The following is a 21,607-nucleotide window of genomic DNA, read 5'->3' as shown; positions in this document are numbered from 1 at the left end:
GGAGGAAGTTGGGGAGTGGGAGGGGGGAGGAAGATGGGGAGTGGGAGGGGGGAGGAAGATGGGGAGTGGGAAGATGGGGAGGAGAGAGGGAGGGGGAGGATGGGGAGGATGGGGAGGATGGGGAGGAGGGGGAGGATGGGGAGGAGGGGGAGGAGGGGGAGGAGGAAGATGGGGAGGAGGGGGAGGAGGAAGATGGGGAGGAGGGGGAGGAGGGGGAGGAGGGGAGGGAGGGAGGAAGATGGGGAGGAGGGGGAGGAGGAAGATGGGGAGGAGGGGAGGGAGGAAGATGGGGAGGAGGGGGAGGAGGAAGATGGGGAGGAGGGGGAGGAGGGGGAGGAGGGGGAGGAGGGGGAGGAGGAAGAGGGGGAGGAGGAAGATGGGGAGGAGGGGGAGGAGGAAGATGAGGAGGAGGGGGAGGAGGAAGATGAGGGGCTCCTCTGAGGGCTGTGGAGGGGGAGGGCTTCGAGCACCTGGACCATGGAGATTTCATTGGTGAGGAGCCCATAACGCACAACCACATTGCACTGGGCTATGTCCAATCCCTCCTCAGCCACGCTTGTGGCTACCAGAAGGTTCAGAGAGCCAAGTCGGAACTTCCGGATCACTTCTTGCTGGTCCCTCTGTGAGAAGGAGGACAAAAACTAGTGGGGTTAGGCCCTGCTACCTGCCAGAGCAGCCTCTCTGGGTACAGCCCTTTCACCGTCTTCTTCTATTTCCCTAGGAATCTAGAAACCCATCTCTATCCCAATGCCCCAGGATCCTGCCTACCTTTCCAGATAACCATCCAATCTTTATCTCCCCTAAGAACCATTAAAGGTCCCTGTTCTTCTACCCCAGAACTCCAGGCACTGTTTTCCCACAAGAAACCCCCAGATTCCCATTCCCCTGCCCTAAGGAACTACATCACCTACCTCTTTCCCCATATGCCCCTAAACCCCTGTCCCTGCCCCAGGGACTCCCACATTGGGGGTACCTTCAGCGCCAGGGATCTCAGTATTGGCTGCAGCTCTCTGCCTGGAGATATCTGAGATCCCTCTCCCTGACGGTCACCCTGCCCCCATTATTCTGTGCTGAAGACCCTGCCCCACTTCTCCCCTAGGGAACCCTTGCAGCCCCAGCATCATTCTCCACAGCCCCCACCTGGGTCATGTGGGTGGTCTGGCTGCTGTTCCCAGCTCCAATCAGCAGCTGAGCCCTGATGTCCACTTTCTGCAGGCCGGGCTGCTGCTGGAGCCACAGCAGGAGGGAGTGAGCACTCTGGCGGGTTCGGGTAAAGATGATGCCACGGGGGTTGTCAGCGCTCCCAAACTGCTTCAGCAGAATCTGTTCGAGCATCTCTAGTTTTGGGTTCTTAGGGCCGTGAGTTGCCAATCGGGTCAGCATATCCTTGTGACCTGCAGAAAACCCCAAAACAGGGACACAGGGCTCAAGTCCGGGAAGAAGAAGGGGATTGGGGAAGGGGGGATTGGGGAACTGGGGAAGGAGGGACTGAGGAACTGGGGAAGGGGGGAGTGAGGAACTGGGGAACAGGGGACTGGGGAAGGTGGTGCCCACAGAGATAGGACTGCAGAGCACAGGGGGGCTGCAGGGAAGGACATTTGTTCCTACTCATTGCCCAAGGGGAATGTGCCCCCAAAGCATACTTAAAGGTGCCTGTCAGGCCCAACTCTCAAGACTAGTCCTTTGCTCACAGACTAAGTTTAGCCAGCAGCCCTCCTCAACTCAGATACAGAGTTGGTGGCTGGAGCCCCACCATGGAGGTTTCCAAGATGACCTCTGCTACCCAGATGGACTTGACCTTGGGTTTCTTGAATCCAGACTGTGCTGAGGCTTCCAACCTTAAATTTCACTCTGACGCTATGGTTTGCTTTCTCAGCCTAAAGGAAACACACACCCCAGAATTTTGGGTCCACTCCCAACTAACCGGTTCTTAAAATGTCTCAAAATATTAATTAAAAAAAAAAACTATGTAACTTCTCATAAATGAAGAAATAAACCTGTCCTATCCATGGCCTTGGATTTTGGTTAGAAAAGAAGGGCCCTCAGCACCTTTCCAGCCCATGTTGACACCTGGGCCCTGGCAGGTCTCTGACCCCTGGTCCAGTTCTGAATCTCCATGCCTCACCATCGAACAGTGCCAGCAGCAAGCGCTCAGCGCGCAGGATCTGGGTTTTGGTGGCACGTTCCCTGTGGTAGAAATCCTGCAGAGAGGTCAGGGCGTCCACTGCGCGGACAGTGTCATGGATGAGCAGTGCGTCGTTGTAGCGCCGCAGGTGAAGGGCATACACGCGTCGCTGCTGGAGCCCCGCCTCCGCAGCTGGGGAGAAGCGGCCAAGGGCGGGCGCAGGGTCAGGGCTGCGGCTAAGCCCCAAGCCCCCCACCCGGGGCAAGCCCCGCCCCAGCCGGCCAATTGAGTAACCTAGCCCTCCCCTCCAGCTGCGGGTCTCACCAGACTTGCTCAGCTCCACCACCTGCTGCTCGTACATCTGCGTTCCAAAGTCCCGGCTCAACTCTGGCATCTCCAGGTAGTTGTGGATTTGATCCATGAGTTTCTTTAGCAAATCCCTAAATGGGTCCTGGCAAGAGGAGCGAGTGTGTGAGGGGACCCCCTTACACACTGGATGGGCACCCACTAGGGGATCCCCCCTGGATTTCATCTGAGAGGTGAGCGCTCCAGCGACGGGGGCGGGGCTCGAGTGTGGAGCCCTGGCTGGAGGCTGGGACCAGGTTTCTGGATCCAGCTCCTGCTCTTTCACCTACTATGTAACCTTGTCCCCTGGTCTGGGCACAGTGATGCCTAGTCCTTGTCCAGCCCTATCATAGCAGACCCAGACAGTGACTCTAATGAAAGAAAGAACTTGATACAACCTCATCACAAAGTGTTCCAGCTTCACAGCTTGCAGAGCAACCCACAGCATGCGTAGGGCTTTGATGATGGCCTCAGTGCCATCTGAGCCAATCCAAACAGCGGGCTGCTCGCACCTCTGTGGGCATGGGCTGTATATGCCTCATTGCACAGAAAGGATAAGTGGAGGCTCATAAGAGACCTGAAGTCCCAGAGCTAGTGAGGGTCTAGTCAATAATGCTCAAACCCAGGTTCCCTAATGGCACATCTGACCCTATGCCCACTCCGTGCCCCTCCCCCCACATACCTGCCTGCGCCTGTGGCAGAGGTCGTACTGCTTGCATGTCTTTGGACTGTGCTCTTGCAGCTGGGAGCGGTATTTCTCAGGTGACATGATGCGCCATGTATCCAAGTTAGCACAGAGCTGGGGGCAACAGAGAAGGCTTCACTGGAAAAGGGAAGGTTCTATGGGGGCAGTGAGCCGAACTTTGGAGGCAGGATGGGTCCCAGCTGAAGACAGGAGAGCCTGAAGCAGGGTCATGGGGACTTTCATTCTTCAACATGTGATTCACTTCCACAAATGTTTTGCTTGCCCTCTCTGCGTTGCTAATATTCTAGGCACTGGGGACAGAGAGGAACTTAGGCTGGGATGGGAGAGATGGTTAATAAACCGTTAAAAGAATACTAGAATGAGAGTGTGTCAGTATTAATGAGCTCTGAAGAGACTAAAGCTGGATGATGTGATAGAGAGCATGGGGATGACCAAGGAAAACTATGAAGAAGGACATTAAAGTGTCCAATGGCCAGGCATGATGGCGCACACCTACTCCTAGCTACCTGGGAGAGCTGCTGGGCATGGGGTACAGGCAGGCAGGAGGTCCCTGGGAGGCTGAGGCAGAAGAGTCACTAGTTTGAGGCCAGCCTCAGTAATTTAGCAAGACTATGTCTCAAAATAAAAAGAAAATAGGGCTGGGGATATAGCTCAGTTGGTAGAGTGCTTGCCTCACATGCACAATGTCCTAGGTTCGATCCCCAGCACCACCAAAAATAAATAACTAAATGAAAAGGGCTGTGATTCAGTGGCAGAGTGCCCCAGAGGTCAACTCCAAGATGGGGTGGGGGTGGGGGTGGGGGTGGGGGTGGGTGAATCAGAAGAAATCAGATGGGGTCAGTTTAAGGAGATCATCATTCCTGGCAAAAAAGGATGGTAAGTGCAGATGTCTGGAGATGAGACCGAACCCAACATGTTCAAGATACAGGGAAAAAAAAAAAAAAAAAAAAAAGTGTAGCTGTAGATTGCGTGCAGGGGACAGCATGGGAACTGAGGTTGGAGAGGCAGAGGCTAGATCTGCACAGGGGACTTTCTAAGTGAGTTTATTCTAAGTGTCATAAGAAGTCATTAGAGGCTGGACCTTGGGTGAGGAAGTTGGCCTGGACTCCTCCACAGAGAGCCTGGGAGAGCTGCGGGGCATGGGGTACCGGCAGGCAGGAGGTCCCTGGTGGGAGTGATGGTGGGAGGACCACAGGGGTCAAGCTAACCTGTAGGATGTGGTCAATGGCCCCGCTGAGCTTGGAGGCCCCACCAGTGCCTGGGGAGGCTGTGAGACCCAGCACCTGGGGTAGGGGCCGTGCCCTCTGCAGCTTATGCTGTAGGTACCGGCTGAGGATGATGTTGTAGATGGTATCCTTGTGTGTGTGGTGACACTCATCCACCACAATCAAGGAGAAGGCTGAGGGCACAAGAGGGAAAGCTGTGATTTAGGTTTGCACAACCTTTCCTACAATAAGCTTTGTTTCATGAAGTTCCCCCACCCATCTGAGAACTCCTTTCCTTCACAACATGCAGCCAGTTTACCTCCCAATTTACAGATTAGTAAACCGAGGCTCAGCTGGGGAAAGGAACGTAGCCCAATCCCTACCTCGGGGCAAAGAACTCTGTGTAGGGCAGAGATAGAAAAGTTACTGACAGGTCTGTTTCCACTAGTATAGGTGGGGTTTGGCGAATGTGAACTTACACCCCTCTAAAAAAAACCTCCTGGTATCTGACTCAAGAACAGCTCAGGTGTATGCCCTTTCCCATGCCCACAGCCTTACCTGTGAGTTCCACGTGCTCCTCCTCCTCAGGGCTGGTCAGTGCAATCTGTAGCAGCTCAGCTGTACAGATGACCAGGTCATGGCTTCGGGCCATGTGGCCGAAGCCAGCTCGTGGCCCCATGTCCCCACTCAGGGTTGTCATGGTCCAGCGTCCATCTAGCATGCGATTGAACTCCTCAGCATGCTGGGTTACCAGATGCACCTGGGGTTCGGGGAGAAAGAGAGAGACAGGTGGATCAGCAGCCTGGGGAGTGGGTGAGAGGAAAGGTGACGCTCATGACATGGCTGGGTCCTGGACTAGGGTGAAAAAAACCAGGTGAGCTTAGGGGCCACAGCAGCTCTGGAGGGGATCACAAATTGCCTGAGACCCCACTACAGGGAGGGCGGATCACTTACCCTGTTGACTAATACCACAACCTTGGCTCCATCCACAGTCTCTAGATGCCTCTTGGCCACATAAGCAGCTGCCCGGGTCTTCCCAGCGCCAGTGGGCAGCCATATGATGATGTTCTTGCCCTCCAGGGCGGGCTTGATCACCTCCCACTGGTAAGGTCGTAGCTCCATTCTGGAAATGGCAAGGTGCTCAGATTCCCTGGCTCCCAACCTCACAGGACTCTATTCCATCTGTGGAAGGTGGAGCAAGGTACCCTTAGGACCCACCTAGAAGCTGCTCTGGCCAAGAGGGGAGAGGCCAGAGTAACACAGCCTACCCGGGATCCCAGCCCAGCCTGGTTCTCTGGGAAGCCCTGGAAAGCCCCTTTCCGAATCAGAGAAACAGAAACTGAAACTGAGGGGAGGAGCCAGACCATTTGAAGCCCAGCCCAATCCCTACCTCGTGGCAAAGAACTCTGTGCACCTGGGGCAGAGATAGAAAAGTTACTGACAGCTGAGCACCGAAGCCCATGCCTATAATCCCAGCAACTCTGGAGGCTAAGGCAGGAGGATCTCGAGTTCAAAGCCAGCCTCAGCAATTTATTGAGGTTCTAAGCAATTTAGCCAGACAGTTTTAAAATAAAAAGGGTTGGGGGTGCTGGGGTTGTGGCTCAGTGGTAGAGCACTTGCCTGGCATGTGTAAGGCACCTGGATTGATTCTCAGCACCACACAAAAATAAATGTATTGTGTCCTACTACCAAAAAAAAAAAAAAAAAAAAAGGCTGGGAATGTGGCTTAGTGATTAAGCACCTTTGTGTTCAATCCCTGGTACCCACCCCCCCCCAAAAAAATGTTACTAACAGGAAGGCGTTTTCGTTGCTCCTGTGACTTTTTTTTTAACATTTTTTTTTTTTAGAGAGAGAGAATTTTTTAATATTTATTTTTTTTAATTTTCAGCAGACACAACATCTTTGTTTGTATGTGGTGCTGAGGATCGAACCCGGGCCGCACGCATGCCAGGCGAGCGCACTACCATTTGAGCCACATCACCAGCCCCCACTCCTGTGACTTTTTTATATGTATATTTTTAGTTATAGGTGGACACGATGTCTTTATTTTACTTTATGAGGTGTTGAGGATCCAACCCAATGCCTCACACATGCTAATTAGATGTTGATGGACCTTTATTTTATTTGTTTATTTTTATATGCGGTGCTGAGAATCGAATCCACTGCCTCACACATGCTAGGCAAGTGCTCTACTGCTGAGCCACATCCCCATCCCACTCCTGTGAACTTACCTGTTGTAGGGACAAACGAGGCAAGGCACCGAACAGAGCAGGAAACTGTCTTATTTGGCTGCAGCCAGGTTCAGAGGGCACAGCTTTTGCTGTAATCAATCAATCCCCTGAACCCCAGGTAGTTTTAGTTTTATACCCAGCATGTAAGGGGAGGGGCTCAGAAGTTCAGTCTGCAAAAGTTCACATACAAGCAGCTTTTTCTTTCACTGTTTGGGCAAGTTAACCCATCAATGACAACACCTGAGAAGGGGAGAGCTTTTTCTCCCCTTTTCTTCCTCTGCCAGCTGTTACCATGGAGCCCAATTGGTAACTTGTCTTAAAAATGTAGACATCTCAGGACTGGGTTTGTGGCTCAGTGGTAGAGCACTTGCCTAGCATGTGTGAGGCAGTGGATTCCATTCTCAGCACCGCATATAAAAATAAACAAATAAAATAAAGGTCCATCAACATCTAATTAAAAAAAAAAAAAAAATTTAGACATCTCTGTGAAGCCCAGCTCAAGGCCAGAGGCCTTATTTGCACATTTCTACAAACTACCATACTGGATACGTTTGGGAAAAACTTTTAAGGGGGTGTCCAGCACCTGGAGTGCTGGTATCTTCCTGTCCAGTGGCCAAGTAAAACAGGACAACCCGAAAAATAGAACAGCCCAGCGGCAACCGGGGCTGCGCCAGCCCGCATGCGAGTGGCGGCTCCCTCGCAACCTCCCCCTCCCCTTCCCTCACTCCCCTTCCCCTTCCCCACCCCGTCCCGCCGGGAAAACGCGAGCCGTCGCCGGGCTCCCCAAAGCGCCGCCTGCCCTCGGCCAATCGCCCCAACGGCAGCCCGCGTGTGGCTACCCGCGCCCCCTCGCCCCCTCGCTCTTCCCCTTAGGCCCCTCCGGGAGCCGGAGGTGCTTTCCTCGTGTCGGCCTCGCGCTCTCCCACCTCGCAGGCACGCCAGTGGGCTCTGCCGCCATGCCCCAGCCACAGGCTGCTCACGGGCCTAGGCGCGGTGGCCCGAGATAGGGTGCCCTGAGCCTCCCGGGGGAGGAGAGGGAGCCAGCCGCGTGCTCCGCCCCCTCCCCCGGGCTGTCGCCGCCACCGCCGCCGCCACCTCGCGCCTCAGCCTGGCGGGGAGGAGCAGCAGCAGGCCTCCGGGCCGGCACTGCCGCCCGCAGGACATTTGTGATTCATTTGCATCCTTGAAGAGCATCTGTAGAAGAGGAAGGAAAAGATGGGTGTGAAAACATTTACTCATAGCTCCTCTTCCCACAGCCAGGAAATGCTTGGAAAACTAAACATGCTGCGAAATGATGGACATTTTTGTGATATCACTATTCGTGTCCAGGACAAAATCTTCCGGGCACATAAGGTGGTACTAGCAGCTTGCAGTGATTTCTTTCGCACCAAACTTGTAGGCCAAGCAGAGGATGAGAACAAAAATGTGTTGGATCTGCATCATGTTACAGTGACTGGCTTTATACCCCTTTTAGAATATGCTTACACAGCTACTCCTTCAATTAACACAGAAAATATTATTGATGTTCTAGCTGCAGCCAGCTATATGCAAATGTTTAGTGTTGCTAGCACCTGCTCAGAGTTCATGAAATCAAGTATTTTATGGAATACACCCAATAGCCAGCCAGAAAAGGGTCTAGATGCTGGACAAGAAAGTAATTCTACCTGCAATTTTACTACTCGAGATGGAAGCATTTCCCCAGTGTCTCCAGAATGCAGTGTGGTGGAAAGAACCATTCCTGTCTGCCGAGAGTCCGGAGAAAACGCAAAAGTTACATTGTTATGTCTCCTGAGAGTCCTGTAAAGTGTAGCACACAAACAAGTTCACCCCAAGTATTAAACTCTTCAGCTTCCTACACAGAAAATAGAAATCAACCAGTTGACTCTTCATTAGCTTTTCCCTGGACTTTTCCTTTTGGAATTGATCGAAGGATTCAACCTGAAAAGGCTAAGCAAGCAGAAAATACCCGGACTTTAGAGTTACCTGGCCCATCTGAGGCAGGTAGAAGAATGGCTGACTATGTGACTTGTGAGAGCACAAAAACTACCCTTCCTCTGGGTACCAAAGAAGATGTCCGGGTCAAAGTAGAAAGGTTAAGTGATGAGGAGGTCCATGAAGAAGTGTCTCAGCCTGTCAGTGCATCTCAGAGTTCACTGAGTGATCAGCAGACAGTGCCAGGAAGTGAACAAGTCCAAGAGGACCTTCTGATTAGTCCACAGTCTTCCTCTATTGCCGCAGTCCGGCTGGCTGCAGCAAAATAACCCCTGGGGGTGACGAACAACTTGCCTAGATTGATACAGCAGGAGTGGGAGCCATTTATTGCAGGACAGGAGCAGTATTTATACATTCCACACAGCTTATCTAATTAGCATAAACTAGATACATCAGTCAACCAATAAGGAATCTCCACACTTAATGGCTCGCTTTTGTTACTTCTCAAACCACTCCCTCTGGCATTTTGCCAGGCACCATCCAGACTTGTTTACCAACTCTTAACATTCCCCTGGCAAAATGCCAGGTGTTATTTTGACTTGTTTACAGACTCTAACATTTCCCCCTTTTGTTTAATTTAAATAATGACCACAGTGGTTTTTACAGAAACACCATAAATAACCTGCTACAAACAGAAAGGGAGGATACAAAATGCCACAATACCAAGCCAATTGATGGCTCCATGCAAGAAGCCCTTGGAAAAATTATACCAGCAATGACACCATTTGTAAAGATACCGAGTTACAATTTGTTGTAGATTACAGTTTGTTGTCTCAGTCCAGGTAAAGCAGTGTCTCAATAGATTAACTCACAGTCCCGGTAAATCACAGTCAAGGTAAGTTCTGCAGGCAGCTAGCTTCAATCACAGTCCAGGTAAGTTCTTCAGGCAACTAGCTTGATCCGAAATCTCGTCTGTTTCTCAGCCGAAGTCTCGTCCGGTTTTCAGCAACACTGGAAATTCTTCCACCTTGGTCTTTACCGGCACTGGGACGAAGGCAGGAACTCCGGATGGCTAAAGAAAATCCTGTAGCATTCTACTAAGAAAACAACCTTCTGAACAATTTAGTACATTATCGCAAGGTTTTTTACATTTGAAATAAGCATTAATAGTGCTCATTACTCATCAGCTTCCAGGTGTGGGAGAACTATTGTAGCTTAGTTATTGGCATTGAAAATGACCAAACATCAGGGACACCAGTAGCGTCTTCTGCTGGCTGTAGTGCCTGGGCAGCCCCAGATGGCCCTGGGGAGTGTCCCGGACTCAAACTGCTACTGGGCACAGGGAGCAAGAGCCTGCGAGACTGTGCCTCCAGGTCAGGTCTAGATTTGGGCTCGCGGCAGTGGAAGAGCCAGCTCCCCGGCCAGGAGGCGGGGAAGGGCCAGTCGCCACCGCCTCTTGGAAAATCCTTGCTGTGCTGTGACCGGCTTGCACACTGGGCAGCCACTGCACCGATTCACGCACCCTCCGGTAACGAAAAGTATTTAGTAATAGCCTTTTGCTGCAACTTTTTTCCTGATAATCCTTCTTCTTCTGAACTTTCTTTTTTTTTCTGACTAGAGTTCCCGGGCTTCCATCAACACATGCCCTGTTTTTGGTTCCACTGGGGTGCCTCTTTCCCTTATCAATTTACTTCTCACCCCTTCCATATTTTCGTCACAAAGACAATACAACATTTCAAGACAAAACAAGACACAAACATACTGTATCAATCTTCTCCATTTTCTCGAAATGGTCATTTTTCCTCTCGCCCTATCTGCCTAGGGACGAGCAGATTTGCTCCCGTCCTATCTTATGGACGGGCAACTTTTTTTTTTTTTCTCGTCACTTACCCCTGAGTGTCCCGGGGCTCCCCGTAACGGGCCACCATCTGCTGCAGTCCGGCTGGCTGCAGCAAAATAACCGGGGCGGGGGGGTGACGAACAACTTGGGTAGATTGATACAGCAGGAGTGGGAGCCGTTTATTGCAGGACAGGAGCAGTATTTATACATTCCACACAGCTTATCTAATTAGCATAAACTAGATACATCAGTCAACCAATAAGGAATCTCCACACTTAATGGCTCGCTTTTGTTACTTCTCAAACCACTCCCTCTGGCATTTTGCCAGGCACCATCCAGACTTGTTTATGAACTCTAACATTCCCCTGGCAAAATGCCAGGTGTTATTTTGACTTGTTTACAGACTCTAACACTCTATAGGCTCAGTAGATGAAGGCGTTACTGAGGGGTTGCCTACACTTCAAAGCACTTCTAGCACTAATGCTCATGCGGATGATGATGATCTATTGGAAAGTGTTCAGTATCCCTACCGACTCTACATTGCTCCTTCCACCAGCAGTACAGAACGACCAAGTCCAAATGGTCCAGACAGACCTTTTCAATGTCCAACCTGTGGGGTGCGATTCACCCGTATTCAGAACCTAAAACGGCACATGCTCATCCACTCAGGAATTAAACCATTTCAGTGTGACCGCTGTGGGAAAAAGTTCACCAGGGCTTACTAGCTAAAGATGCATCGCCTAAAGCATGAAGTGATTTCCTAGTACCAGACTACTTAAACCAGGAGCAAGAAGAGACCCTTGTTCAGTATGATCTTGGAGAACACGGTTTTGAAAGCAACTCCTCTGTTCAAATGCCTGTAATTTCACAGGTCTCCTCGACCCAGAATTGTGAAAGCACTTTTCCCTTGGGGTCTCTTGGTGGGCTGGCAGAAAAAGAGGAAGAAATGCCAGAGCAGCCAAAGACCAGTGCTTGTACTGAGGCTACCAGAGATGACCCCCCAAAATCAGAGCTGTCTTCTATAACTAGTGAGTAATTTTGTGATTTGGCTTCATTTTTGGTTTTTGGAAAGTGCCTGTGCTTGGTCTTGTACATTTAAAGTTAATTTAATTTTTTAAACAAGAAAGGGTTTGGGAAAGAACTTCCCTTTTCACTTTGTAAGCCCTTTGACTAATGTTTTATTTTTCATAACTGAGAGAAAGATTGCTTCTGTAAGTACACAGCAACATGATGTGGAAACATAATAGGAATTATGATACTTAAGGAAAACCAGTTGACTTAAACTATATACCAGTTTTTCCTTCCATTGTTAAAAGTAGGCTGACAACGGATCATTAGGTAAAGAAGAAATCAGATGACTGTTGATCCTTCTGAGATGAAAGGGTACTTGAGTAATTATTAAACAGAATTTGACAAATGGCTCAAGTAGATGTTTGCTCCTATACACAGGAAGTTGTAAAGCCTATTGTTTTGGAAATATTTATGGTAAGCCTTCTTAAAAATTATTAAGGTAAATACTTTTGAAATCCAGCATACTTTTTTTTTAAGCTTTGTCATTTCTATTATGATTTTTCATGGTGAAAATTTGGTATTAGGTAGGCATTCTCTGTACCTTTATAGTACCACTCCAAAGGTAAAGAACCATGATTAAGAAAAGTCAGGCTATCAGGAATGTAGAATGAAGCATGTAAATCCCTGCTTCATAGAAACTATTTTAATACTGCTTTTCTAACTAAAATTGATGTTTACCTGGTTTTTGAATGTTAATGCCCGGCTAACTAGGTCATTGCCCCAATCAATTTTCCCTTTGCCCCATCATCAATACTTTCTCTTGCATATACTGGTATGCTACCATATAAAGGAAAAATATTGAAGATATTCTATGTTTTATATATAGGTTTATGTATTGGTGGGGATGTTTTTACTGTGCTGTTTTGGACAAAATAAAGAATTCTGTGTTGAGGCTATGTTTTTAACCCAACTAAGAGTGTTTACAAAGCCCTATATGAAAGTGATATATGCTACTTGTTCCAATATTTTTAGACATTGCCAAGTTTATTAAGAGCAATTATTATAGTTTTTACACAATGTAAGCAATAATGTAAAAGATGAGAAGAGGCTATAAAATAATGACGTATGACTCATAAATCGGGGAGAGGGGGGATTAAATCTTAACAAAAAACTAAAAACCCTAAATAATGAATATCATCTTTTTTGCTGCTAAAAAGTGAAATTTATATGATGCTCTAGGCTGAGGTATACTTTTCATCTGATGCCATTAAAGTATCTCTGACTGATCTGAAAAAAAAAAAAAAAAAGAAAGTTTATTTACATTGAATTCTTTTGCAGACTCTTTTGCTGATAGTCCTAAAATCAGCCATGGTGAAGATTTCCAGTTAAGACTTTTCTGTGGAGAAAGGGGGTGCCACTACATACCCTCTGCCCTGCCCCTTTTGTTCCGTACTGGGGATTTAACCCAGGGATGCTTTACCATTGAGTCATATCCCTGTCCTTTTTATTGAGACAGGGTTTCTCTTTTTTTCTGGAGACAAGATCTCACTAAGTTGCTGAGGTTGGTCTTGAACTTGTTGTGAACCTCCTGAATTGCTGGGATTACAGGTGTGTGCCAGCCCTCTGCCATTTTGCAACCAGCAGTATCATGTGTTCTGAACTCTGCTGTCCCTGGCATGTGGACCAGGAACAATCTGGAGTGGGGAAAAGAGGGGCTTCAGCCAGGCAGGTGGAGCACAGGACTAGACTGGGGATGAGTGGTTACAGTTTGCAAGAGGGTATTGGAGGAGCAAAGGTCAACATTGAAAGGCCAAGGCTCCTCATTGGAGATCAAAACGCACACACAGATAGCAGTGACAAAGATGAAGCGCTTTATTGGGAACTGCTGCTAGTTTATATAGAAAGTGAAAGTCAGTTATCTTAGACCAGGAAGCTCCCGGGGCCAATCATAGTAAAGGTCAGGTCATCACCTATGGTGCACGCAGGTCCGCCCTGCATAAGGTTCATGGAGATCGGGAACTGTTCACGAGGGCAGAAGATGGGAGGATCAATTAGTGAATTTTCAAAACAACTTGTTATCCGCCCACTGGTAATCTGCCCGCCGCCATATTGTATTAGGGGCTTCTTATCTGAAAGGCCCGGGGAATTCTAGCCGCAGCCATGTTTGAAAGGCCTGGGGAGTTCTCAGGGAAATTCCCAACAAACATGCTAAGTCTGGAAACTTTTATATTATACACCAAAGAAACAATCACACAAATAGAGAGAGAGAAAAAAAGGTGTTTAAAAAAAAAAAAAGCTTTATTGTTCCCTCCAAGGATTTAACGCCAGGGAATGAATGGTCCCCATGCCCCACTTCCAGGGGACAGACAGGGTGAGCTACAGCCCCTCCAGAGGGGGCTGAACTTCCAACCTCTGAAGCCCACTCTGAAGCTACAATTAGCAGTCCTGGTCCTTGAGGAAACAGCCAACTGGGCCAGGCCCAGGCCTCCATGCCTCCACAGCTCTGTGGGGAGCAGGTCTGGGGGCCATTAGCTGGGCAGAGTTCATCTTCTGGCCACCAGCCCCTCTCTGGGGGTGGGGCCCCCAGGAGCCATCTCCCAGGGTCAGACACAATCAGGGCTGGGACAGAGCTGCAGGCTTGGGGTGGTGCCTGAGGGCAGAAAGGCCTGCAGGATCAGGCACTGGAGGGTCCCTGGCTGGAGTGTCTTCAGCTGAGTCAGGGAGCTGGGCCAGGGCAGCCCAAGGGATCAGATGAGAATCCGATGGAGACAGAGCAGGCCACAGCTGTAGTCCAAACGCAGGGCCTACTTGTCGATGAGTCCTCCTTCCTTAAGCTTGAAGTAGAAGAACTTCTCCAGCGCACTGGCACAGCGACAGTACTCACTGTCGGGGGGGTTGTACTCGCGGCAGTTGGCGATCACCCGCTGCAGGTCGGCCACAAAGAGCTTTCGGGTCACGTAGTAGCGGCTGCGCAGCCGCTCTGTCATGGTCTTCAGGTCTGGATGGCAGGAGAGAGGGCATACCTTTAAGAGGCTGAGGACAGTGGCTGGGGCTGTTCCCCAGGGGCTGATCTGGGGGCAGAAGTAGAAGGGAAGAAATGGAGGGTCCTCACCAATGGGGAAGCGAATGACCTCGTAGTAGTCAGGGGCCTCTGATTTCTTCACAGGCTCCATGAAGGGCCAGGCACTGGGGTGTGACTAGAGAGAAGAGGTGAGCTGGGGACCTGCCCACTGTTACCTTGCCCAACCCGTGACTGCCACCCAGTATATACTGAATCATGAAGTTGCAGCCACTGGTGCAGCGACCCCAGAAGGGAACCTGGTCTTCCTACCTTGATTTGGGCCAGCAGGTTTTTGAGGGTTGTGTACAGCTGGTCAGGGTCCTTCAGTTCCTTGCTGGGATGGGAGATGCCAAGTCTGAGGCTCTGAGTCCCTCTGCACACCCCCCAATACCCACTCCCTCCACAAAGACTCACCCCTTCTCCTTCCCCAATGGCTTCCAGCCTGTTTCTCCTGCAAAGTAGGGCGTGAGAGAACATTCCTAAGAATGCCTGTCCATACCCCAAGCTGTACACCCTCCCACCCCGAGTCAGGACCCTACTCACGAATGCCGGGGACGCTCTCCACAGGGATCTGCCTCACACCCTCCTTAAAGCAGCTGAGCCCAGGGTAGACCTTGCGGATCTGGGCCTGTTTGCGCTCGATCAACTTCTTGATGATCTAAGGGAAAAAAGAGTGTGAGGGGCCAACTCCAGCCCTAGACACCCACCACCATTCCCATGGCTGTGGTCAGAGCCCCAATACGAAAAGCCAGGCTGTACTGCCCCCGAATCCAGTACCTCCCAACTTCCCCTGAGAGGCAGGACAAGAACCAAGACCTGGACTGTCCCCATCTCACACGTATCTACACATGGTATAGGTACACATGTGCCCAACCCACCCCTTGCGTGCCCATGAAAAGTCCCATGGATGTGCATGCACACCACCTCTTTCTGCTTCTTGATGATGTGGGACAGCTCCGTGTAGGGGATCCGGGGGTTCAGCTCACACTCCATCAGTGTTGCTCCCTCATAGTCCTTGATGTAGCCTAGGTAGCGGCTCTTGGGCACCTTGATGTCCTTGGAGAAGCCCTGGAGGGTGGACAGGTAGGACCCAATCTATCAGCAAGTACTCCCCAACTTTCACTGCCTCCCCCAAGAGCACCTGAGGGACAATGTGTGCCCGGGCTCCTCTCTTGTTCCTGAACCTCCCAAAGGCACTGTGAGGGCTCAGTTTGGCTCCAGAAAGGTTCCAGCTTGGCCGCCCCTTCCCAACTCACCCCCAAGAGCCTCGCAATTCTGGCATGCCCCATTGGCCCCTGTTCCCCCCTAGGGCAGCAGCAGGAGGAAGGAAGACAGGTAGGAAGGCCTTCCTCCAAATGCCAGGTAGGACAGGGACAAAGGGACTTGGCTTCCTCCACAGAAAGGGGCTAGACAGAGTAACCCCTGGCCCCAGGCAGTGTGGGTAGACGTGGGGAAGGCCTTACCTGCTTTTTGAAGTAGCCAATGGCGTACTCATCAGCGTAGGTGAGGAAGTAGAGGATGCTGTGCTTGATGTGATACTCCTTCAGGTGGTTCATCAGGTGAGTGCCATAGCCCTGAGGGGAGGTGGGGAGGGCCCAGTGCTGAAGATGTCTCCCCACCACCTCTAGTGATAGAGATGAAAGGCATCTTGGGAAGGAGGTGGACAGCCAGGGATCCAAGGCAGGAAGGAGGAAAGGTGGATGGCAGAAGATGGGGCATTTGTGGGGAGATAAGAAGGTCGCTGGATTTCCAGGCCCAGTGCTAACTTCACAGACAGACTCTCCAGTCAGCCTCTGACAGGTATTATCATCTCCATTTTACAAAGGACAAGACCAAAACACAGCTATACAAGGAAATGCATTTGAGGTCAATTAGCCAGATGCAGAAGGGCCAGGATCCAAAACCGACATAGCCTGATTTTCAGTCTCTGGGCCTTAGAATGGTAGGGAAGAAGGGAAGTCACAGGGGCCTGTTCATCAAAACATTTGAATCTTGAGAAGACAATGTCTCCCACACATCAAGTCCACGAACATCTAGGTCACATGAAACACAAGAACGAGGGACCCTACAAGTGGGTCTATTGTGATAATTAAAAGATAGAAACCAGGGCTATCTGTGGAGCTACCGTAAATTATTAATTCCCCACAGTAAGTAAATGTTCTTGTGATGAAGAAAACAGGTTCACTTAAAAAGCACTGATGTGGCTGGGGTTGTGGCTCAGTGGTAGAGCGCCCACCTGGCACGTGCGAGGCCCTGGGCTCGATCCTCAGCACCACATATAAATAAAATAAAGGTACTGTGTCAACTACAACTAAAAAATATTAAAAAAAAAAAAAAAACACTGATGGCTAGGAGTGAAGCTCAGTGGTAGAGCGTCTGGCTACCACGCATGGGGCCCTGGGTTTAGGCTGAATCCCCGGATCACCTTCAGCTTTGGGCAAAAAAAAAAAGTGTTGCTGATCCCTGGGCTCAATTTGTCAACAGGTGTGGCCTTACAATGTACAATTACCAAGGTACCGCTGCCACCTTGTGGGTATGTGAGGAACTGTCTGGCCACTAAGGGGCTGAGGCTGCTGCAGCAGCACACCTATCCTGTCCTAAGCAGGCAGTGGGGTGAGGCTGGGATCAGGGGCACTGTCCTCACCTTGACCTGTTCATTTGAGGTGACAGCACAGAAGACAATCTCTGTGAAGCCCTGGGTGGGAAACATTCGGAAGCAGATTCCACCGATGACCCGCCCATCTTTGATCAAGGCCAGAGTCTTGTGCTTCCTAAGAAGAAAGGGGGCATGTCACAGTCCCTACCTGTCCCCTAGTGCTCCTTAGCTCCCCACAGCCCCGGAGGACTGAACTGTGGTCAGCGATGGGAACTTGGGAGCAATAATTTTCAAAGGCTGGGCCTCAGAAATGGGAAGGTGCCCCCCAATTTTGAGGAATGGGAAACCAAGGCTCTCGTGTGTGGTGCCCGGGGGTAGGGGCCACCCAGGGACGCACGGGTCAAAGACGAGGCGGGCGATATACTCCTTGGGCATGCGTGGCAGCTGGTGGGAGAAGACATTCTGCAGCCCCACAAGCCAAAGCAACACCCGCCGATTGGCCTTTGGTGTCAGCGAGTTGCCGATGACATGGAACTCGATGATGCCGCGGCGCTCCTCCAGGCGGGCTGTCTCATCCCGAGCCGCATTGGCTGACAGCAGGCTTGTCTAGATAGAGCAGAGGAGGTGAGCAAGGGCCTCAGGTGGGGTAAGGGCTCCCTTCTCCCACTGGACAATAGGCTGGGCTGCCCACCTCAGGCCCCAGCATGGCAGCAGGGTCAGTGATGGTCAGCATGACTTCGTTGACCAGCTCCATGGGGATATCGCCCATCACACGGAGTCGTTTGGCATCCTCAAGTGTCAGGTTCTCTGGAAGCTTCCTCTTCTCGCCTGCTGAGGAGGTTGGCAAGGTCACCCAGAGACAGAAAGGCTGAAGGAAAGGTGAGAAAAGGTCAGAGGCCAGGGGTCAAGTACGCACCTGGCATGGGCTCGGCCCCTGCAGAATCCAGACTCAGGGAGCTGTTGCTGCCCCCGCCCATGGTGGGGCTGAAGATGGGGGTGCTGGGAACAACTGCTGCACTGACTGTAGCTGAGAGAGAGAAAATATCAGGGACAGGGAGTAGGTGTTGGCAGGTCCCTCAAAAGAATCCAGGCCCTCTCGGCCCCAGCCAAGCCTGCCCACATTTTCCCACTGCTGCCATTCCCAGTTCTTTTACCCCACAGGAGGAGGGAAGGGCGCTTCCTTCAGCAAAGCAGAGACCCTGCAGAGCCTACTGTGCCATATACCTGGCCGGGGAACCAACTGTGTCCCTTCTGAAGGTGGCATGGTGAAGCCTGACTCCCAGATAGGAGAGTTTGCCCCGTAGATCTCCTCCTCAAGCATGGACAGGAATCTGTGCAGAGGGTATAGACTGTCCCACAACTCTGTCCTCCAGCTCTGCTGCAGTCTGGGTCAGGCTCCAGAGGGACTGGAGACCAGCCAGACAAACCTGCTCTCAGGGGGGCTGGGAGCCTGAGAGAGAAGACAGCCTCCGCCCTCTGGGAAGCCCTAGTTGGAAGGGGGAGAAACAGCCCCCTACTTCCTCTAATTGAAGGTAAGAGGACAGGACACACCCAGGGCTGGGATCGGAGATCCAGTTTTGCCATGATGGGCAGCACAGGGAGACAGGGTCTGAGCTGATGCCATCCATGCTGTGTGGTCAGGCAGGACACCAAGTCACCCGAGTCCCCTCACTCCCCTTAATATCAAAATGAGCTGAGAATCCACCCCATCTTGCCACCTCCTGTTCCCACCTGGTGGCAGGAGGGGCACTAGAGGGCCAGGATTAGTCAGCAAAGACTTTTTGAACAGAAGAGCTACAAGCCAGGTTAAAAAGGGAGGAAGGTGTGGCAGAACTGAGGTAAGTTTACAGAAATGACTAGAATAGAGGTGGGAACTGGTTTCACCTCATGCATAAACTCTGGTTTCTTGCAATGCTGTGGTGGTAAGGATTCTGAGGCTGTGTCCAGGCTCCCATGGGAAACAATTAGTAACATCTACAAGGGGTGTGGGAGGGGGTAGCGTTAGCTCGGGCCATGTACCTGCCATCCCCAGACTAGTACGTGCAAAGGCAAATACTAGCAAGTTGCTTCTGGGCCATGGGCAAGTCTGCCAGGTAGACACCCAGATCCCAGAAGGCCCATGGAGGGAGAGGAGGGAGCAATCCAGGAAGCCTTCCTGGAAAAAAGGGGACAACAGCGAGGATGTGAACTTGGGGCAAAACCCCAACAGGCCAGACTGAGCCTTACTTGGGAAAGTGAGTAAGGATGAGGGTCCTCTTCTCAGGCACCAGCTTGTCCTTTTCTACTCGGAACTTTTCCAGCAGCTGCCGGCGAGTAACAGTGAAAATGGACCGTAGAAGGCTTCGTCCAAAGACATGGGTGGTCTCATAGCGGGGGAGGCTATCGCAGCTCTGGGGTACATGGCAGTAACACAGCCATCTGGAGGTAGAGGGCTGGCAGGTGAGGGTGGAAACCACTGAACCTGGTTCACAAGCCTCCCCCATGAGTGCCTGGCTGGACCTACCTGGTGTAATTGACCTTGTAGGTAGCCACATCCTCTGACTGGGACCTCTGCCGAAATTGGGCAGGTGTCTCAAGCTTCCAGTAGTTAAGGCAGAGCAGGAACATCTTTGAGAGCTCGAACATTGTCTGCCGCTCTCGGGGAGCCAGGTGACTAAACTTGTACTGCACAAAGTTCAGCACACCCTGAGAAGGAGGGTAGGGGGATGAAACCGGAAGGAGGCGTGATCAGCCAGCAGGGGCTTCTCACCCAAATAAAGACGCTCCAGGAGGGTAGGGACAAGGCTCCTCTCACTCTGGGACTCTCTGTGAAGAGACACTATGCCCCTCCCCATCCCTATGCCCATGCTGAGGTTAGCACAGGACATACTCCTCTATGAACCTCTCCCCTGTTCTTGGCTTGAGGAAGACAGAGGGCATCAGAGGTTCCCCACTCCTCCAAGCTGCCCCAAATTCTCCTCTTACCACCTTCCCCATCCCACCTGTTCAATGTTAGGCTTCTCAAAAGGAGGGCTGCCCAAGGACCCCTCCACAACAGGCCGGGTCATCTGTAGAATGCATTTCCGCAGGAGCTGGAGGGAAGAGAAAAAGAGGAGTAGAGGGCAGCAGAGCTCAAAGCTGTGAACCCTCCCCCACACAAATGGGTCACCTCCTTGATTCACACCTTCATTCCCTGAAAGCTCACCTTGAAGAGGTAGAAATAAACCTGCTTGGTGTCTGTGTCTTCCTCCTTGTGAACAGACATGAACAGATTCTCCACATCCACCACCATCCCCAGCAGTCGATTAATCTCATCCTCTGACACATTCTCCAGGTGGGATACATGGTCAGCTTCAAAATGGACAGGTGATGAAGTTGGGAAAAATGTACAGAAATCAACTGGGTTTCCTGTACTTTTTCCCAACCAGCCATGATACACCCTATTCCCTCTACCCAGTGTGACCAACATTGAGACCGAATGCCCTTATATTAGTATTTGGATGTCCCTGCCTCTTCTTGTCTGGTAGATTTCTTTTCTCCTTTCTTGGAGTATACACACCTCTAACCTAATCTCTCTTGAGGTGGGATCTCTGGTTTTTCTAAGAGGCTTTGTAGTTTTTAAGTCACCTGTCCAAACAGGATCCAGAACCTGCCCTCCTCCCCAGCTCCAAGGGCGATGCCTGCCTTACCTAAGGGGTGCTCACAGCTGCGGCACAGCTCGCTCAGGTTGGCAGCTGGCTGCTGCAGGTCCATGCGGGGTGCGGTGGGGGGCTTGGGGTTTTTCCAGCCATTACACTTACAGGTTTCATTGGCCTGGAGGCAGAAGGTTCAGATGTATGACGCTTTACCCGTGGAGCTGGGGCCGCTCGGTATCCAGAGCTTTGCCCCCATTTCCACCGGAGCCCTGGGATGCCCCAAGCCCCGCCCCTTCGCAGTAGGCCCCGCCCCCACCTTGCAAGCCGAGAAGACCCCTAGCTTCTCAAGCTTCTTGGCACGCGGCAGACCCCGGACTTGCGCCTTCCTCTGGCTGGCGCGCTGCTGCTGGCTCAGGCCAGGTCGAGCCGGATCCCCCCCGCTCCCAGTTCCTCCACTTCCCATCCCGGGCCCCCCAGTCCCTGTGCTCCCAGCTGGGGCTGCAGCTGGAGCGGGGGCTGGTGCCGGAGTGGGAGCCGGAGTCGGGACTGAAGCGGGGCTGGGCGCAGGAGTCGGAGTTGGGGCAGGGGCTGGGGAATGAAGGGGCCGGGGCTGCGCGGCCGTGGCCGGGGTCGGGGCCTGGGAAGGTTCCGCCATGGCCTTCCCAGCAGCGGAGCGGCGCCGCGCTCCCAGCCCTAGGGCCGCATGGGCAACCGGCACGCTGTGCGCAGGCGTCGCTGCACCGGCGCACGATGGGAGTTGTAGTTTTGCTCGGCCGCTCCCCACTGCCTCTGCTTTCCAGACTTTTCTGTCTTGTCTTTTGGTCCAGGACAACCACGTGAGGCCCCAGCGAGCGCCCCAGATTGACCGCTCCTCACTTGTAATTTTTCTTGAAGCTATATGGGTAGTCACGATTGCTCTCTTCTTGGGGACAAGGAGCATT

General features: G+C 51.6%; 3 protein-coding genes across 7 annotated transcripts in view; 1 reads left to right on the top strand and 2 right to left on the bottom strand.

Annotated features, from left to right (window-relative positions):
* Dhx58 (DExH-box helicase 58) overlaps window positions 1–7,691 on the bottom strand; it is a 12,123-nt gene extending 4,432 nt beyond the window's left edge. Inside the window, exons 1-9 of one of the 4 annotated variants that reach the window (XM_027947206.2) lie at window positions 7,539–7,691; window positions 5,336–5,563; window positions 4,940–5,141; window positions 4,385–4,575; window positions 3,153–3,269; window positions 2,450–2,576; window positions 2,126–2,317; window positions 1,141–1,394; window positions 471–620 (exon numbers count right to left, since the gene is read on the bottom strand). In XM_027947206.2, coding sequence (XP_027803007.2) covers window positions 471–620; window positions 1,141–1,394; window positions 2,126–2,317; window positions 2,450–2,576; window positions 3,153–3,269; window positions 4,385–4,575; window positions 4,940–5,141; window positions 5,336–5,503 — 1,401 coding nt within the window. In that variant the 5' untranslated portion in view covers window positions 5,504–5,563; window positions 7,539–7,691. Of the gene's footprint in view, window positions 1–470; window positions 621–1,140; window positions 1,395–2,125; window positions 2,318–2,449; window positions 2,577–3,152; window positions 3,270–4,384; window positions 4,576–4,939; window positions 5,142–5,335; window positions 5,564–5,599; window positions 5,978–6,612; window positions 6,952–7,538 lie in introns of those variants that run through there. The other 3 variants (XM_071603086.1, XM_027947204.3, XM_071603087.1) reach the window with 3 other exon arrangements.
* Window positions 7,692–7,759: 68 nt separating this feature from the next.
* Window positions 7,760–12,351, top strand: LOC114101979 (zinc finger and BTB domain-containing protein 44-like). The gene is given in 3 exon segments (XM_027947170.2): window positions 7,760–8,362; window positions 8,365–8,836; window positions 10,797–12,351. Coding segments are annotated over 3 exon segments (1,359 nt in total). The 5' UTR covers window positions 7,760–7,827; the 3' UTR covers window positions 11,149–12,351.
* Window positions 12,352–13,674: 1,323 nt separating this feature from the next.
* Kat2a (lysine acetyltransferase 2A) lies at window positions 13,675–21,390 on the bottom strand. 2 transcript variants are annotated; one of them, XM_027947301.3, is made up of 18 exons: window positions 20,983–21,390; window positions 20,721–20,844; window positions 20,237–20,382; window positions 20,034–20,123; window positions 19,556–19,737; window positions 19,279–19,470; window positions 18,277–18,383; window positions 17,969–18,079; window positions 17,744–17,883; window positions 17,450–17,658; window positions 17,101–17,227; window positions 15,920–16,030; window positions 15,381–15,524; window positions 15,000–15,114; window positions 14,871–14,907; window positions 14,727–14,790; window positions 14,508–14,592; window positions 13,675–14,393 (listed from the first exon to the last, which is right to left on the bottom strand). In XM_027947301.3, exons 1-18 carry the CDS (start codon window positions 21,319–21,321, stop codon window positions 14,200–14,202), a joined length of 2,517 nt encoding a protein of 838 aa, XP_027803102.1. In that variant the 5' UTR covers window positions 21,322–21,390; the 3' UTR covers window positions 13,675–14,199. The 2 variants fall into 2 exon arrangements, with proteins under 2 accessions (XP_027803102.1, XP_027803103.1); XM_027947302.2 differs by having other exon boundaries at window positions 17,744–17,880.
* Window positions 21,391–21,607: the final 217 nt, after the last annotated feature.

This window comes from Marmota flaviventris, chromosome 17 (genome assembly GCF_047511675.1).
Source record: "Marmota flaviventris isolate mMarFla1 chromosome 17, mMarFla1.hap1, whole genome shotgun sequence".
Lineage (NCBI taxonomy): Eukaryota > Metazoa > Chordata > Mammalia > Rodentia > Sciuridae > Marmota > Marmota flaviventris.
This window is presented reverse-complemented; position numbering and strand designations above follow the sequence as displayed.